We start from the raw sequence: 17,582 nt of genomic DNA, 5'->3' as shown, positions 1-17,582 counted from the left end.
CCACTCACTTGCCTGTGCTGGAGGAGCTTGACAGTGAACCAACCCTAGAAGAACTTCACGTGGCCCTGGACTCCCTTGCCTTTGGCAATGCACCTGGAAAAGACAGCATCCCTGCTGAAGTCCTAAAGTGCTGCAAAGAGATCATCGTCACTGAGCTGCATGAAATCCTCAGTCTCTGCTGGAGAGAAGGTGGAGTACCTCAAGACATGAGGGATGCAAACATCATCACGCTGTACAAGAACAAAGGCGACAGGGGTGACTGCAATAACTACCGTGGCATCTCTCTCCTTAGCGTTGTAGGAAAGTTGTTTGCCCGAGTTGCACTAAAGAGGCTCCAGGTACTTGCAGAGAGCGTTTATCCAGAATCACAGTGCGGATTCCGAGCCAACAGGTCCACCACTGATATGGTATTCTTCCTTAGACAACTGCAGGAGAAATGCAGGGAACAGTGACAGCCACTCTTTATAGCCTTCATAGATCTCACGAAGGCCTTCGACCTGGTCAGCAGGGACGGCCTCTTCAAGATTCTCCCCAAGATTGGATGTCCACCCAGGCTCTTCAGCATCATCCGATCCTTCCACAAGGACATGAAGGGCACTGTTGTCTTTGATGGCTCCACATCAGACCCCTTTGACATCCGAAGCGGCGTGAAGCAGGGCTGTGTTCTTGCACCAACCTTGTTTGGGATTTTCTTCGCTGTCCTGCTGAAGCATGCCTTTGGAACCGCAACAGAAGGCATCTATCTCCGGACCAGATCAGACGGAAAGCTCTTCAACCTCTCCAGACTAAGAGCAGTCCAAAGTTCAGCTGAAATGTCTGCGTGAATTCCTCTTTGCCAACGATGCAGCTGTCACTACCCACTCTGCCAACGATCTCCAGCAGCTCATGGATCGTTTTAGCAAGGCCTGCCAAGATTTTGGACTGACAATCAGCCTGAAGAAAACACAGGTCATGGTTCAGGATGTGGACTCACCTCCCTGCATTACAATCTCTGCGCATGAACTGGAGGTTGTCCATGACTTTGTGTACCTTGGCTCAATGATCTCTGACACTCTTTCTCTCGCTACCGAACTAAACAAACGCATCGGTAAAGCAGCTACCACGTTTTCCAGACTCACAAAGAGAGTCTGGTCCAACAAGAAGCTGACAGAACATACCAAGATCCAGGTCTACAGAGCTTGCGTCCTGAGTACACTTCTGTACTGCAGCGAGTCATGGACTCTTCGCTCACAACAGGAGAGGAAACCGAACGCTTTCCACATGCGCTGCCTCCAACGCATTCTTGCCATCACCTGGCAGGACAAAGTTCCAAACAACACAGTCCTGGAACGTGCTGGAATCCCTAGCATGTATGCACTGCTGAAACAGAGACGCCTGCGTTGGCTCGGTCATGTTGTGAGAATGGATGATGGCCGGATCCCAAAGGATCTCCTCTATGGAGAACTCGTGCAAGGAAAGCACCCTACAGGTAGACCACAGCTGCAATACAAGGACATCTGCAAGAGGGATCTGAAGGCCTTAGGAATGGACCTCAACAAGTGGGAAACCCTGGCCTCTGAGCGGCCCGCTTGGAGGCAGGCTGTGCAGCATGGCCTTTCCCAGTTTGAAGAGACACTTTGCTAACAGTCTGAGGCTAAGAGGCAAAGAAGGAAGGCCCATAGCCAGGGAGACAGGCCAGGGACAGACTGCACTTGCTCCCGGTGTGGAAGGGATTGTCACTCCCGGATTGGCCTTTTCAGCCACACTATACGATGTTCAAAAACCACCTTTCAGAGCGCGATACCATAGTCTCTCGAGACTGAAGGTTGCCAACAACAACTCACTTGCCAGAGACACAAGTGAGTGTCTTGTGGGGGAGGGGGCTGCTGCTGCTGCTCCACTTCCTCAGTGTTGCTGTTGTTTGAGTATTCACTCCCTATGGACCAGAGGAAAATTGTTGGTGGGCTGACAAATGGGTATCTAGTCTTATCACAGGTCAGCCCAAAGTGTGCAACAGCACTGGTGCAGTTCTATGGTATGCTGTGGGCCACCTGGTGACCAGGCAGTGATGGAGAGGGAAGTAAAAAGGTTTTTACCTATTCTCCCGCTGCCCGGCCTCCAATGGATCTACTTGGAGCTGCACAGCTGTTTGGCTGGCATAAATCAGAGTGGGTCTGAGGGAGTGTGTTGAGCCCTGGCCAGGGGCATAGGATATCAGTGCTCTGATATCTACTTCCAGCCTGCTCTTGATGTCCCTGGACCAGTCTCCACCCCTATATTCTCCCGGAATGCACCCTCCAGCAACCTACATGATCTGGGGGCTTGGCACTCTGTTGGTTTGCTTTCAGGGCAGCTGACTGTTTGTGCTAGCAGCCCCAGCCCATGCACTTGACTATTGCATGACCCAAGCATTGCACTGACCGAGAGCGTGTTCCGTCAATGCAAGGCCCAGACAGAATTGGGCCAAAAGATGAAGAAGAGAATAGATGATTAGGTCCTGGCACACAGAGTTCTCTGCTAGACTGTGGGTCTTGGCAGGTGCTCAACCATGTCATGGCTGTCACAGACCCTTATGAGTTTCTAGGCCTCTTGCTCGTGCATGTAACACTATCCCTTCCAGGAATCTGTGCTGTATGTACTATGCAGTATGCAAACAGCTACAATTGAAAGCCACGCATACAATTAGTGTTGCTGGTTAAGGGTTGTATTTGTGGTCAGAAAAGTTTTTGGCACAATATAATAAGCAGCTGGGGTTTTCTGCCTCCTTTGGTTGTAGTGTATGGGCAAGAGCTGTACAAAAGCATTCATTTTCGATGTACAGCTTGATTTAGAGATGCAATTAAGAATGAGCATGGAAGGAGTAGGCAGAAAAGCTGAGCAGTAAGAAAGGGGAAAGAGAACGACCCATGCAAGCCGCCAATTATGCACTTTAATAATTCAGTGGGTTTTGCACTAATTGGCTGGAAAGTAAATACCATTTGCATAAATGTAGTGTGCCATTATTTATCCACTGCAGAAATGGAGGTTTAATTAAGACAAAAGCCTGTGGACTTTTAAGCAATTAATGAAATATATTGCATGGCTCAGCCAGTCAGGTACCAAAGGCTGGTGTCCCTTAAGGCACCAGCAGATTTATGTTGCAATATCGAGCAACCACTATTACAGACTTTATTTTTGTTTCTGGAGGGGAGAAAAAAATTCCCTCTCCCTTAATGGATGAAGTACCTCAGTCCAGGGACTGTGTTCACTTGGCACCAAGGGAACCATAATTCTGTGCGGAGAATGAATTCTTCAGAATAAAGAAATGCATGGCAATGAGTCTGCATAAAGGGTTTCTATATGCCTGCCTACCAACTGTTTGCAGTTCTGCAGAATTTGGAGTTCCTTGGTCACAGCTTGGGTGGGGGCAGAAGTAGTGGTAAGTATTAGGGAGATAGTAGAGGATATGTAGGAAGGGAAGAGCATTTGGAGACTATGAAAGAAAGCAGTGCTGGCTGCAGAAACTGCCCCTGAGCAGTGGGGACTTCTCAATCACCTTGGCAAGCCTGCCTTCCTCATCAGGAGGCTGCTCGCCAGAAGACAGTCACTTGTGCACTTGGTTGGTGTTGCTTTCTGTAGCATTGGAAGACCCCACTCCAGCGGCATTTGATGTCCGCAAATATGTTTCTGAACCTTCTGCCTTCATTGCCATTTGAAAAGAAAGCTAAAGCTTAACTCTTTGTAGTCCACTGCCATCTTTCATGCAGTGGATGAATTGTGGTGATTGGAGTGGATTGTGGAAAATGTTAGTACTATGGAGGTAGTCCTAAATTTAGTCCTATACAGGAGGTGTAGGCAGGAGGCGTGTCTGGTGGTTGTGCTGAAGGCTGCCCGAGGGCAGAAAGTGAAACAGGAGCAACTCTGGTCGAATCTTGGATGAGAGTCTGAAGCTATTAAGCTGTCGTGAGAGAACGGAGTCAGAAGGAGTTGCTGACCTCACTGTGAGAGGATGGTGGATTCACAATGTTAAGCTGCCACAGGAATGTGGAAGAGTGTGGAAAGTCAGTTTCCGAGGAGAATGATTAACAACCTGGCTGACCTGCAGCTGCTGCTGCTGCTGGAAGCTCATAAGGCATACCCAGATTACAGATATGATTACCATACCATGAAGGGATCCTTCAGGAATTAATGGTTCTACGAGCTGCTCAAGGAACAATTATTGTAGAAACTCATTTGTAATAAAATGGGTTCAGTATAGCCTGCCTATTGTGAACTGCCTGGAGCAAGCCTCTCAGGGCCCAATCCAACTTTCCAGTGCTGGTGTAGCTGCAATTCAGCCCCTAGGCAAGGGGACAAATGTTCCGTTACCTTGTCGGGGCCTCCGTAACTACGCTCCCACCACGAGTTATAGCGCACACCACATTGGCACTGCTACACCAGGGCTGAAAAACTGGGTAGGACTTGGCCCTCACACATTTTGAGAGTCAGTGAGAGAGGCTGTATATAAATACTGTAATTTCCTAGGGAGTAAACCTGATGGAACACAGGCATAGAACAGGCAAAGGATTGCAACTGCATAATGAAGTCTTGTATGTTTTTAATGCTGAGGTTCCCAAATGGTCACTGTAACCCCTTCGAACGTTTATTGTTTTTCAGGAGACCAAAAGACCAGAAACATTCAACAGTGCAGCTTTCCTCTCCCCAGTGGATGCATCTGGCTGTCGTAGCTTGTGGAGACCGGTTGGAAGAGACTCTCATCATGCTGAAATCAGCAGTTCTCTTCAGCAACAGGAAGCTCAAGTTTCACATCTTTGCAGAGGATTCCCTGAAGCCCGAATTTGAGAGGAAAGTGAGTTCCCTTCAGTCGTTTAAAAAAACACAACCCAAGCCCAGATCTTTGATTATAAGCCTGCAGATTCAATTAGAAATGCTCCGGCAGCCACTCGTTAATGAGTGGATAAATTCTTTCTGGTAGCAAGTCTCCGATAAAGCTCAGCCTGAGCAGGGGCTTTCTTTTAATTTGTTTGACTTTGTAGCAATAGCATTTCCCCAAACTGCCTCTCAGGAATTCTAATCCCCTTTTCTTCCCTGTGCTTTTCAGTTGCAGGAGTGGCCTCCTTCTTACACAAAGAAGTTTGACTATAATGTCTACCCAATTGCCTTTTCAGTTGGAAATGCTCAGGAATGGAAAAAGTTGTTCAAGCCATGCGCTGCCCAGCGGCTCTTTCTTCCGGTAAGGTGCCTGGACTTCCATAATAGAGCCTAGGAAATCTGAATGTAGGAGAGTGCATCAGCTTTAGAATTGCAGAGGCGTCATGCAAAAATTGAGGAGGTCTTTTTTCACTCGCAGACCTGTCAGGCAGCAGCTCCGTCACATCTACCTTCCACAAACCAACAAGCTGCCAGTTTCAGTGAAATTTCTTTAAAAGTTGGAAAGAGTGTTTCCAGCAGTGCTTTTTGAAGCACAAGTAACATGTGCACACGAGGGAAAGCAATCGTGCACAGGGACAAGGATGGAGACAAGGGTGAAGGTGTACAAAAGTTTACTAAACTGCTCAAAAACAAACAAAAAAGGGTTTTAACTGGACTTAAATGAATTAGCCCACACACATTACTCTAGAAAGGGGGAAACTACAGCTAACAGTCACACAACAGTGGAGCCCTAAGGAAAGTGATTAGGAGGAAAGAGAGTAGAGGAGAGAGGAATTCTCAGAAGTCAAGAAGCAGAGCAAAGGGTGGGTAATATGGGGGGAAACGGGATATAAGAAGATTAGCTAAGCTTCCCAGAGGAACCTAGGGGAAGAGAGGCAGGTTTGAGGGTTCAGAAAGTGAGAATAAGGGGGAACATTAATTGAGATAAAAAAAAGAAAGGTTTAGGCAGTTCAGACCATAGCAAAAGGCTGTGGCTGAGAGCAGCCCTTTGTAGCCCAAACCGAGGACTACAGACAAGGGGTGAGCCTTGGAGCAAGCTCACTTGCAGTGGAATGGCTGGAAAGTGTGCTGCACTGGGCCACTTCTTCCAGGGCCGCCCCCTCCAAACATGACTGGAGAGCACCTCCAGAGAGTGTTCTGAGACCCAAAGGGCAGCGCCTCCCCGGGCTTCAGAAGGCTTTAAAAGGTCACTTCCAGCTTTCCCCCAAAACCGGAAGTAATGTTCTAAGGACTCGGAAACCCCACTGGAGGTGGTTGGAGCACAACTCTGATCCCGTTTAAAGAGAACTCGAGGCAAGTGAGGGAGGCAGGGCCATGGTGAAGGCAGCATTTCCACCTCCCAGAAGAGTGTGGCCTGGGGTCCTGTGACCCCTGTGACCCTCCTTGGCTGTGCTACTGTGCTTGTGGTAGCAGAACCAGTCTCTCCCAGCAAACAAGCATTCTTGATTGATTCTTCAAACCTCCAAAGGAAATATAACTAAAACCACCCTGTTCGGAAAACTTGCTGGATCAGTCAGGTGAGTGAGTTTGTACTGTGGTTGGAGGCCTGAAATCAGTATCTGCCATCCTTGGACAAAGACAAAAGCTTGTCCACACATAGAGGGAAGGTCAGAGATAAACACTAAGTGTGATGTCAAATTGACATCACACAAGACAATGATAAGGAAAAAATAGCAGAGATTTTTGGAGAGGGTGCACCACAGACCAAGATTACAGTTCCTGTTTCTCCAAGGCTTGAGAATATTTTATTGCAGAGGTTATGGCAGCAAACAGCTGACAAAGAGTGGGCATAGAAGGGTCTCAGAGATGGAAAAAAGACTATGGAGCAAGCCCTTAACATGGGATAAGGCAGTAGATGGGAAGGGGGTATGGCAAGGGAGCTGAGCTGTCTTACTGGAGGGATGGAAGGAAGGTAGTCTGCTTGGAAAGAGAGAGAGAGAACCCAAAAGGTTAGCTGACCTGCCTGCGCTGGCTTCAGCAGCTTTGGTAGTGCTTGGATAGATAGCAAGAGAAGGCTGGAAAGGAAAGGGGTTCAGTGTTGTTATTGATCCTGGGTTCCAGCTGGCTCAGTGGTCCTTGGAGTAGAGATGACTCGATGTAGTGCCAATGGGATAATGATTCAAAAGGACGACAATGCAAGAGAGAAGGCAGATTGCAAGTGGAGAACAAAGAACCCAAAACTTTGAAGCCATGGCTTTAAAACAGATTTTTGCCCCATAGAACCTATGGGAATGCTCAGTCAGGAGGTCAAGGATTGATGCTGGGTTCCGCCTTTGTTTTCCCACCCAGTTGAGGTTGCTATTGGACCATTCACTCAGTCATGGGGTTGGTGAGGTCTTTTGGAAGTGTGAGACCTTTCCTTTGTTTTCCCCAGCTTGGGAATCCAGGGAGCTGGACATGGTCACAAGGCATCAAATATTCTGTTTTTGGAGGGTTTTGTGCTGGAAGGTGCTATTTGCATTTTGTAGGTGTGAAAACTCCATTTGCTTTTAAGGACTAAACAAGACCGTAGGCTCATGGATTAATTAAGAAGGGGGTGTATTTTTTTTTTAATGGTTCAGATGAAAAATGTGGCTTTCTTAGCCTCTGGATTTGTGGCCTTTCGCCACCAGTCCCTTTAAGTAGACACGTTACAGAACTGGCTCTTGCTCTCCAAGAAGGCACCTATTACCAAGAATACCTGTCTAGGTGCATGTCTTCCGCATACCTGGAATTAAACAGAATTAAATAATCAGGAATAAAATACTGACATGTAACAAGTGGAATGAATGGAATGGAATAAACCGGACTGGTTTTGTTGCCATTTCCCCCCCCCCCCCATTACAGTTATTAAATGGTCAGGGAAGGAATATACTACTTATACTTGGGCTATCAAAGCAGCCAGAAGGTGAGAGGTGTGGCCTGACCATGATATGGGATGGCTTATTATGGCCTGTCGGTCTTTGCTGCTTGAGCACTTGCCCTGTTTGAGTAAGTGTCAAGACCCAGCAGGACTGGTATATAATTCATGATTTATTTGTTCACTTTAAAGAGAGAGGGAGAGATGAGGTTCATGCAGCGGTAATGAAATATATCTCCCTTGTGAAGCACTTCAGAGTACATCAACTTTACAGTGCACAACAGGAAAAGCAACTTTTTTCATCTCCTAGTATCTCTCAAAACAATTTAGAGATATTTAACCAAAATTCTTCCAAATATTCCTTTCTCTTTCTTACACAGAGATAAGAATCCCAACACAGGCTCCAAATGAGCCCTGAAACCCACTTCATTCACCCCGAATGCAAAAATATTTTTGTTTTAAGCTTCAAGGTTAGTTTAAGAAAGAGAGGCATACGCTTAGCAGGCTTAGGACTTGATGACTTTGATTTGAAATGTGTTTGACTGTAGGAGCTGTGGTTTTTTGGGCACAAAGGTGTTGCTCATTCTCCCTTCCTGCTAATGAAAGTTGGTTCCCAGAGCTTAGTGGCTCTTAGCCATCTCCTTGATATGTTATTTTGGCTTGAAGTGCTGCTAATGCTCAGATAGACTTGCATACAAGGGTTTCATGTTTTTGTTTTTTATAATATGAAGGTACCCAGAATGTGGGCGTTCGTAGTGGCCTATCACTATTGGCTCTACCCTTTGTCGCTCCTTCTAGTGGCTTCCAGCACCCTGGGTCTGACCGCCAAGTTTTTTTTATGATACTCCAAACTATGGCCCACAGGTCAGATCTGACACTCTAAAAATCAACTTGAGTGCGGCATGGTGTACCTGTTCTGCCCTGCCACCTCCTATCTTGGCGTCCAGTCTTTTGCAGGAACCTGTGCTGGGCAATGGCTTCCTCTGGGAAATTGGGGCACAGAGCCTTCTGGGCTTCTTCATTTATGAAGAGGTTGAAAAGCACCGGTCCCAGGACAGATCCTTGGGGCACACCGCTTTTCACCTCTCTCCATTGTGAAAACTGCCCATTGACACCCACTCTCTGCTTCCTGGCCTCCAACCAGTTCTCAATCCACGAGAGGACCTGTCCTCTAATTCCCTGACTGTGGAGTTTTTTCAGTAGTCTTTGGTGAGGGACCATGTCAAACGCCTTCTGAAAGTCCAGATATATAATGTCCACGGGTTCTCCCGCATCCACATGCCTGTTGACCTTTTCAAAGAATTCTGTAAGGTTCGTGAGGCAAGACTTACCCTTACAGAAGCCATGCTGACTCTCCCTCAGCAAGGCCTGTTCGTCTATGTGTAACAGACCTAGGCTGGGTCACCTTGGGTGTGTAGGTCAAGCCCGGAACCTTGGAATCCTTATTGTAACTCAGAATGTAGCTCCATAGTGCAGCCTGGTGACTTAGTGCAAGCCTATGCATGTCTACTCAGAATTAATGCTCATTCGATGTAATGGGATATGTTCCCGGGTATATGTACATAGGATTGCAGCCTTAAGTGTTGACACCCTGCTAGTTTTCTAATAAGTGATCATCTGGTAAAGAAGGCAAACAAAAGGCCGAATTTCCTGCAAAATTAAAGCTGGAATTAGCAGAAGATTTTGCTTTCTTTGACAAAATACTTATACCTCATTTACTGGCTGTTTATAAAATTACTGAAATTATGAATGAACAGGACCAGATGTCCACAAGAGGGCACACTCTGAACAAGAATTGACAGATTATTGTTCTACTTCATTTTGACTAAAAATGCCCCTTGCGTTTGCAGGGCTCAGGTCTGGCACTGATCTGCTGGGGGAAGGGAGCGAGAGAGATTGGTAAAATACAACTGGATTACATCTCTAATGAAAAGGTGCCCCCCAGGAAAACAAGGGCTGGGATAAAGGTCTACCCTCTATGAAGTCCTGTTGGAGAAAGAGGGGTGGCATATTGGCAGGGAAGCTTTTGCCCCCCTCCCCAGTTTTCCAGGAGCAGATCTAAGAACAACAGTAGAAATATTCCTCTACTGTGGCACAACAGTAGAAATATTCCTCTGTTGTATAATGGATGCTTCTTTGAAAGAAATAGTGTTTTTGGAGATGGGAAAGATGAGTTTCTTGTCTTAACACTGAACTGGCTGAGAAAATGAACCAAGCTATTTTCAGTTATGGAAAAGTAGTCAATTTCTGGCTGCATCCAAGGCAAGCTGGGGCAAGCCAATACTGAGATAACAAAATCATGAATGATGAAGCATTTGAAATAAATCTCATTGTTGTCCTAGGGCCCAGTCTTTGCATGCAAAAGGTCTCAGATTCAGTTTCTGGCACATCCAGTCAAATGATATCTGGGAGACCTTGAAGAGCCCCTTGCCAGTTAGAGCAGTCAGCACGGGCTAGATCAGGGGTGTCAAACATAAGGCCTGGGCCAGGGCTGGATGCGGCCTGCAGAAGCTTTTTATACGGCCCTCAGGCTTTCAGTTGCTGTGTAGTGCTGAGTTGTTACTGCTGAAAGGGAAGCCCATGTGACAATTGGGCTCTCCCATTTCTTGAAATATGATGAAGATTTGTATATTTTCTCTTTTGTAATTTGCAGCTAATGAGTTCCAAAGTGAGAAAAAAAGTGTTTATTTTTGGTTATGACCTGTTTAATGACATCACTTCTTCCCTAATGACATCACTTCCGGCCCTCAGCAAGCATCATGAATGCTATGTGGTCCTCTGTATGAAATAAGTTTGATACCCCTGGGCTAGATGAACCAAAAACCTGAACTAGAATAAGGCTATCCATATATTCACTTTTTTGCTAAGTCCCCTTCAGAAGTTTAGACCCCACTGTGGGCTCTGATTGCTTAGCAAGGATGCATTTGGGAATAATTCACCTGACCAGATTTATTTATTGTTTATTTACAGATTTATATCCCGCTTTATCTCCCAAGTGGGCATTCAGAGCTGCTTACTAAGAATAAAAGAATAAAAACATAAAATCCAATATAAAAAATATAAATATTAACAGACCCTAAAAAAGTATACATTGTAAAAAATGTAGATTGCACAAGAAGAGGTCTGCTATCACAAGTTAGCTTGAATGTTGGAGCTTTTATCACATGGTGATTATTTGCAGAATGGTCTTTTCACCTTGCATGATCAGTAGCACTCACCAATGATCACACTATCGGCATGTACCAACCACTACACAGCTCAGCCATTGTCTGGTCATGTGAGTTAGCCTTATCTTCCACTGGCATGTTGTTCCTGTCAATCTTGCCTTCAGCAATGCAGTTTTTTGTTTATACTTTGATTTTACTTTTACCAATGTGATTGTTTTTCATTTATTCATTTTATACTTCCTTTTAGCTGTCTTGGTGCTTGTGTGTTTTAGTGAAAAGATGGGGTACATATACTCTAACTAAAACTAATAACAGTGAACAAGTATTGCACTTGGCAAAATCACAGTTCTCTCCCTTTTCTCTTGGGCTATGGAGCATGGTGATCAGATCAATTGGCGCAGCAGATGCTCGAGTGTCTATATAGCATCTCTCTCTATTGACTAACAATGAGGGTCAAAAGGATATACTCTCTTGTTTCTGTGCATGTATACGCAGTATAAACAATTAATTGGCCTGTAATCGTTCTCCTTTGATCTTCCTGTCTGTTTTCTTTCTATCCACTTCCTGTTACAACTCCTGGCCATCCATAAAAGATGATTTTAAAAGAAGTGGACTCCCTTCTGTATGTGGACACAGATGTCCTCTTCTTGCGGCCCATTGATGACCTCTGGGGCTTTCTGAGCGTCTTCAATTCCTCGCAGCTGGCTGCAATGGCACCTGAACATGAAATACCAAAGATTGGCTGGTACAGTCGATTTGCTCGCCATCCATTTTATGGAATAACGGGGGTCAATTCTGGTGTCATGCTGATGAATTTGACCCGAATAAGAAATGCCCAGTTCAAGGTAAGAATTTTTTATAGGGATAAGAGGGAAGACTTTACTCATCCCATCATCTAGGAATTGGTTTTTGTGCCTTCCGTTATTGGCCTCATAGGTACAAACATATTACCTTAGGCATTTTTAGGTGACTTTCAAATATTGAAAAAGTAGCCTGAATCATCACTCTTCTGAGAAATGTGGATCACCGCCATGATCAATTGTGTTACTTCTCAAATTGGCTCACATTTAGCTTAGGCCAAAAGTGTGTTGTGTACAGGAATCTTCTTTGTAGAGCTTCAATTGTTTTCACATGAAGGCATCATTAGTGTAGCCTTTATGGCTACGTATTGATGGTGATAGTTTTTGCATCCCTCTGCTCAACTGAGAAAAAGAGCCGTATATATTCTTCAGAAAGCGTTCCTGCCATGTAAGCTTCATGGTCCCAGGACCTCCTATGATTTCATGACGTGTTCATGGATTCCTTCCCCCCCCCCCAAAAAAAAACAACTCAAGAAGCTTTGAATATGACCATAGCACTATAACATATATAGAACTGTGAAATTGTTAAAGATGCCATGGAATGGAAGAGGTAGTCCCAATAAGTACTACAGTGGGGGTAGCTAAGACATCTGGCACCCTAGGGCACAAAAATTTTTAACATCCCCCAAACACCATACCTTCATGACAGCCCTGTCATGAATATGTGCAGTTCAGGCCTAGTAGCATTGCAAGGCCTGAACCAAACTAAAACAGTAACACAGAAGTGGCTTGCATTTCCTAGCTGCTAGGATTTACAACTCAATGGAAGGTGATTATGTAGCACCTAGGCAGCCAGAAAGACGTCCATCAAGGATGGAATGCAGCTGCAGATCTCCAGGGGGGAGGGAAGAGCTGAGAGGGCAAGCTTCCAGCCCCACTTCCAGAGGACAGGGTCTTTGTTCCTTGTCTCTAGTGAGAGAGGTGGTGGGTGCACATCCTGCCCCACCAGGACCATGTGGCCTCTTAGGTAACTGAGGATCTACAAAAGAAGCTGACCCAGGTGAGAGTCAGGGATTAATAGAATTAGCCAGTTAGCTTTGTTGTTTTATGCTGATATGTTTCCTAGAAGTTTTTATGCCTCTAGCATTTGCTACCTTTGTAACCTTTTTGTAACCCTATGTATTTAATAAAGTAGAAAATCTTTTTACCATGTTGGTTCATTGTCTGTTGGGGACAAAGGTTCAGAATCCTGCCTAGCCGTTCAGCAAGCTACCAAACATCCTCATTGTGGACTAGTAACTTGAGGACTGAGACTTTAAGTAAAGAAAGTACTCAGTGCCTACAAGGGATATAGTTAAGCCTAGAGGGTCTCGGGTTCCCTGGACTGAGGCACTGGCTCTTACAGGGTGGTGGCAGTGCTACCGAACAGGGATCTTTGAGGGCTCCAGGGTTCAGAACCAACAACTCTGAGCACCCCAAAACCCTGGGAGTGTGAGACCAAGTATACGACAAGCCCCCAAATTTTCAACACCTTAATACGTCATCTTAGAGACCTTCGAAAGGCACTTCTGGTTTCAGGGAAAACTGAAACTCAGAGGTCTTCAGAGGCTCGGGGAGCACTGGGTACCTTCTTAGGCCCTGGGCCCTAGAAGGTCTTAGAGGCCTCTGAAAGGCACTTCCCGTTTTTGGTGAAAACTGGAAGTGCTTTTTGGAGGCCTCTAAGGCTACCCTTCGAGGCATAGTACCCAGGGCGATGTACCCCCTTGCACCCTCTTAGTTATGCCACTGGATCACTTGGAGGAAAAGGAGCTGCTGAGCCTCTCTTTTGTACCACACAATGGGAAAGGTTCTGAAATTCCTCTCTAAAAGTAACATTACACCTGGAGAAAGGAAGGAACCAAGAAGGGGGGTTGGAGTAAAGGTTATGTAGGAGGAATAAGTAGGTACATCGTGTTCAGGCTAGGTTTCTGCATGTTTTACATTTTTTTTTTTTTTTTTTTTTGTAAATATAGATAATACTGAGAACTTCAGTAAGCTTAACTAGCACAAATGCTCCTGCGTATCTTTGGATTTAACAGCCCTACACAGTCACCCAAATACTAGTGTGGTCACTTGTATGTTTGGCTGGTGGTACAGAGCGGGGCCTAGGAGAGGAGGGTAAAGGGGGTAATTTGTACCTGGACCCAGGGTCAAAAGCAGGGTCCAGTAGCCAAAGGCGGGGGCCCAGAAATTTCCTGGGATCTGACCTTTTCCTATCTACTCAGACCATACAGGATACTGGGGACACTAACATGACTGGGGATGCTGGGGGCACTACTGATGCCACATGGGTGGATAGACCTGGGCTCCAATGACTTTTTCAGCGGTCTCTACCCTCCCCTCACCCTACTTCACCCTTCCCTGCCCCTATTCTGCTCACCCATCACCACCCTCCCCCGCTCTATTTCACCTTTCCCCCTTTGCAAAGGGGCACAAAAGAAACTTTGTACCCCCTGATAAAATTCTTCTCTAGGGCTATGGTACAGAGTCCTTCTGTCTAAAAGAGAACTGCAGAGAGGCAATTTGAGCAGCTTTCCTTCATAGGATCTCCCTTTGGACAGGTTGATCCTGAGCAACCAGTTGAGCATGGAAGTGGTAGTGAGATAATCTTGTCCACAATGGCCCTTTCTTCCTCAGTTGTTTGCTTCCAGAAACCCAGAAAGGCTAGCAGAACATTGTTGTGCCTTGCCTTACTGTGCTTCCTACTAATTTTTTTTTTTTGTATCGCTTATACCTGTCTTTCAGAACAGCATGATACCATCAGGCTTGACGTGGGAGGAGATGTTGTACCCTTTATACCAAAAGTACAAAAACTACATTACATGGGGAGACCAGGACCTGCTCAATATTATTTTTTACTTTAATCCAGGTATGTGATGGCTAAACTGTCTGTGTCTGAAACATTGTATTTTTTTGTCTTCTTTGATGTGATAATGAGAGACTTTCTTCTTTGGTCCTGCTCACCCAATTCTTTTCTTCTAACTTTCTGCCTCAACTCTCAATCCAAAACTTAAGAACAATAGTCACTTACTACCCCCAGACCCCTGCTGCCCGGCAGTGAGACCAGCAATGCAACATGACAAGCAGCAGGAAGAGGCTTGGCTCAGCAGACAGAGCTTCATCGTGCAATTGAAAAATCCCTCCCATCTGCCCTGAACCTGTTACTGGTGTTTGTCATGTTGCATCCCGCCTCTTAATCTAGAGGTAACTGGTGATGATGTAATTGCCATTTCCTTCTGGTGGTACTTCCATTAGGTGGACCATGTGAAGTGGTATAGCAGAGACAAACGTTGCAAAACTCTGTTGTAGAATTTATATTTTTCCATCAGATGTTGATTTTGTATTAAAAGTTGAATTCTACACACTCTTTCCATATATGTCAATGGAAGTAATTTCCCTGTCCTGTGTAGTCATTTTGTCTTTTTCCATTTTCTTTTATTTGCACTTTGTAGAGTATCTCTACCTGTTTCCTTGTCAATGGAACTATCGGCCAGATCACTGCATGTACGGTAGTAACTGCAAAGGAGCAGAGGAAGAAGGCATTTCCATTCTCCATGGGAACAGAGGTGTCTACCATGATGATAAGCAACCTACTTTCAAAGCACTCTACGAAGTAATACGTGATGTAAGTGTGAATCACGCCAAGACACACAGTCTTATCAACATGTGATAAGAGTCTGGCTGGGAAGAGTCTATCTGGAGTGTTGCCTAGCAGCCTGACAAACCCCAGTTTGTTGTCCAAGGTTCAGAACGGCCCAAACTCCATTTAGCATCCTCAGTAGTAGTAATGGCATGTTCAGAATAGATCTATGCATACTGAGCCTGCACACATACCTGGGAGTCCTATTGAATTCAGTTAGGCTACTTCCAAGTAGACGCGCATAGTATTGTGCCCTAAGGCTGTAAACCTATACACACTTACCTGAGAAGAAGGCCCATTGAACACAATGGAACTTACTTCTGAGTAAATATGCATAGGCTTGGGCTGTAAGTTAGATAGAGTTCTTTTGTTAAACAGGAGGAATGTGATGTTGAGTTGTAAGTATTGATGGCCGGTATTGATTTATTGTATCCTGCTTTTTCAGTCAAGATTTACTCCCAAAGGGGCTTCCAGTTAAAATATGCACAAAGGTACAAAGGAATATTTTGGCAAGATCTTCTTGTCCTGGCCATTGGTGATATATTCCAGGCCCTCCCCTTCTGAAAGAGAGGGCAGAAAAAACTTGAGATGGACTCTGGCTGGCTTACCTCTGACAAACCCACAGAAATAGCCCTTTCATCAAATTGTAGCATCTTCTGGCTTCTGACACGGTGCTACAGTTTCAGTTACCTCCAGAGGGAGGGGGTAGAAGGAGCTTAGGTAAACTCAGGAGCCAGCTGATGGCGAAATAGCCCTTGATCAGCTAGTAGGCAGGGAATCTATGGCAAGAATTCAGACTAAGGTCAGTTATAGAGGTTCAGTGGTAAAGTGCAGGTCCTGTGTGTGTAGATAGTCTTATGTTCAGTCTCAGCTACTAGTCCTGTAAAGTGAGACTAAAATCCTGGAGAGCTGCACCAGACTGCAATCCAATATGAAGTTAAGCACATCTAAGCTCATTAGGAACAACTAATTGCACTGGGACTGCATAAGGGGAAGGCCGATTATCACTATAGATTGGTGTTGATATACCACAGGAAGGTACAAAAGTGATTGTGCAGGTGCAGGATGTGAAGGCTCAATGTTACAATGAAACTGACTGTGAACATTTTTTTAAAAAAGGTGTTATGTGTACAGATAATTCAGTAATGGATATTCAGTAATTCATGTTGTCTGTCTTTTTTATGCTGTTTTCCTCTGTAGTTTTCCTTTGAAGACAATCTCTTCCAGTCAATGTACTATCCTCTCCAGACAAAATTCCTTGACACTGTACACACTTTGTGTGGGCGAATTCCACAGGTTTTTCTGAAACAGATTGAAAGAACCATGAAGAAGGTCTATGAAAATCGAGTGATTGTCAATGTTGGAGCCAACTTCAGATTATAACCATATATAATTACCTGAAGGGAAAACAATTGCTTTAGACAGTTGCAGCTGGAGCAACATTTCAGGTTTTTCTTTTATTTTTAATGTTCACATGTTTTTAATGAGCTTGCTGATTATGGATATGGCTAAACATCTTAGAATTTCAGGCAGAAGCTGAAAAATACTTTGGAAATTATTGTTAGTTGTAATTTGAGGTATTTTCTTGCTTGAAGCTTATGCAGCACTGAGTCTGGATAACTTCAATTGAAATGTCAGGTCCTTCCAAGAAAAGACAAGACAGTCAAAACTTGGTATGTTAGGTGACCTTTAAAGTTAACATTGTTACTTTCAACTGCCCAAGAAAACTAACAGCCTGAAATGTGAAGAGCACCATTTCTCATACTGTGCTCCTAGGAACTCTGGAGCTCCTGAAATCCTTTGGGGGGCTCCACAAGCACTCCATAAATGTCTGCCATCTACTCAGTGCTACGCCACTCTGAGCATGTGCCAATGCTCTGGGGCACCCCAAGACTCCATGTATGTGCCAGCGGGGCTCCCCAAGACTCTGTTAGGAGTATAAAGGGCAAAAGAGACCAAAAAGTTTGCAAACCAGTGGTGTAGATGAAAATAGTGACTGAACTTGGAATTTCCCTGGATCATGCTAGGAGATCTCTGTTTTCTTCAACGTCATTCCTTGTATTGAAGTAATTGTGTTCTCTGCTAACAAGGGTCACTCACATTTTACAATAGTAGGGAGTGAGGAAGCATAACTTTTAATTCAGTGCACTCTGTTTGCCCTAACTGTTTACTTCCTAGATGTTCAGTATTGCTAATCTGGGTACTTT

The 17,582-nt window shown here is 45.0% G+C and overlaps 1 protein-coding gene across 1 annotated transcript in view; it reads left to right on the top strand.

Moving 5' to 3' along the window:
- GXYLT2 (glucoside xylosyltransferase 2) overlaps positions 1-16,775 on the top strand; it is a 31,511-nt gene extending 14,736 nt beyond the window's left edge. Inside the window, exons 2-7 of the mRNA XM_066617305.1 lie at positions 4,615-4,807; positions 5,060-5,191; positions 11,490-11,741; positions 14,481-14,604; positions 15,188-15,360; positions 16,576-16,775. Of these exons, the coding sequence (XP_066473402.1) occupies positions 4,615-4,807; positions 5,060-5,191; positions 11,490-11,741; positions 14,481-14,604; positions 15,188-15,360; positions 16,576-16,758 (1,057 nt within the window). The 3' untranslated portion in view covers positions 16,759-16,775. The remainder of the gene's footprint in view (positions 1-4,614; positions 4,808-5,059; positions 5,192-11,489; positions 11,742-14,480; positions 14,605-15,187; positions 15,361-16,575) is intronic.
- Positions 16,776-17,582: the final 807 nt, after the last annotated feature.

This window comes from Tiliqua scincoides, chromosome 2 (assembly GCF_035046505.1).
Source record: "Tiliqua scincoides isolate rTilSci1 chromosome 2, rTilSci1.hap2, whole genome shotgun sequence".
In the NCBI taxonomy this organism is placed as follows: domain Eukaryota; kingdom Metazoa; phylum Chordata; class Lepidosauria; order Squamata; family Scincidae; genus Tiliqua; species Tiliqua scincoides.
The sequence above is the reverse complement of the archived record's forward strand: the minus strand, read 5'-3'. Positions and strand labels throughout refer to the sequence as shown.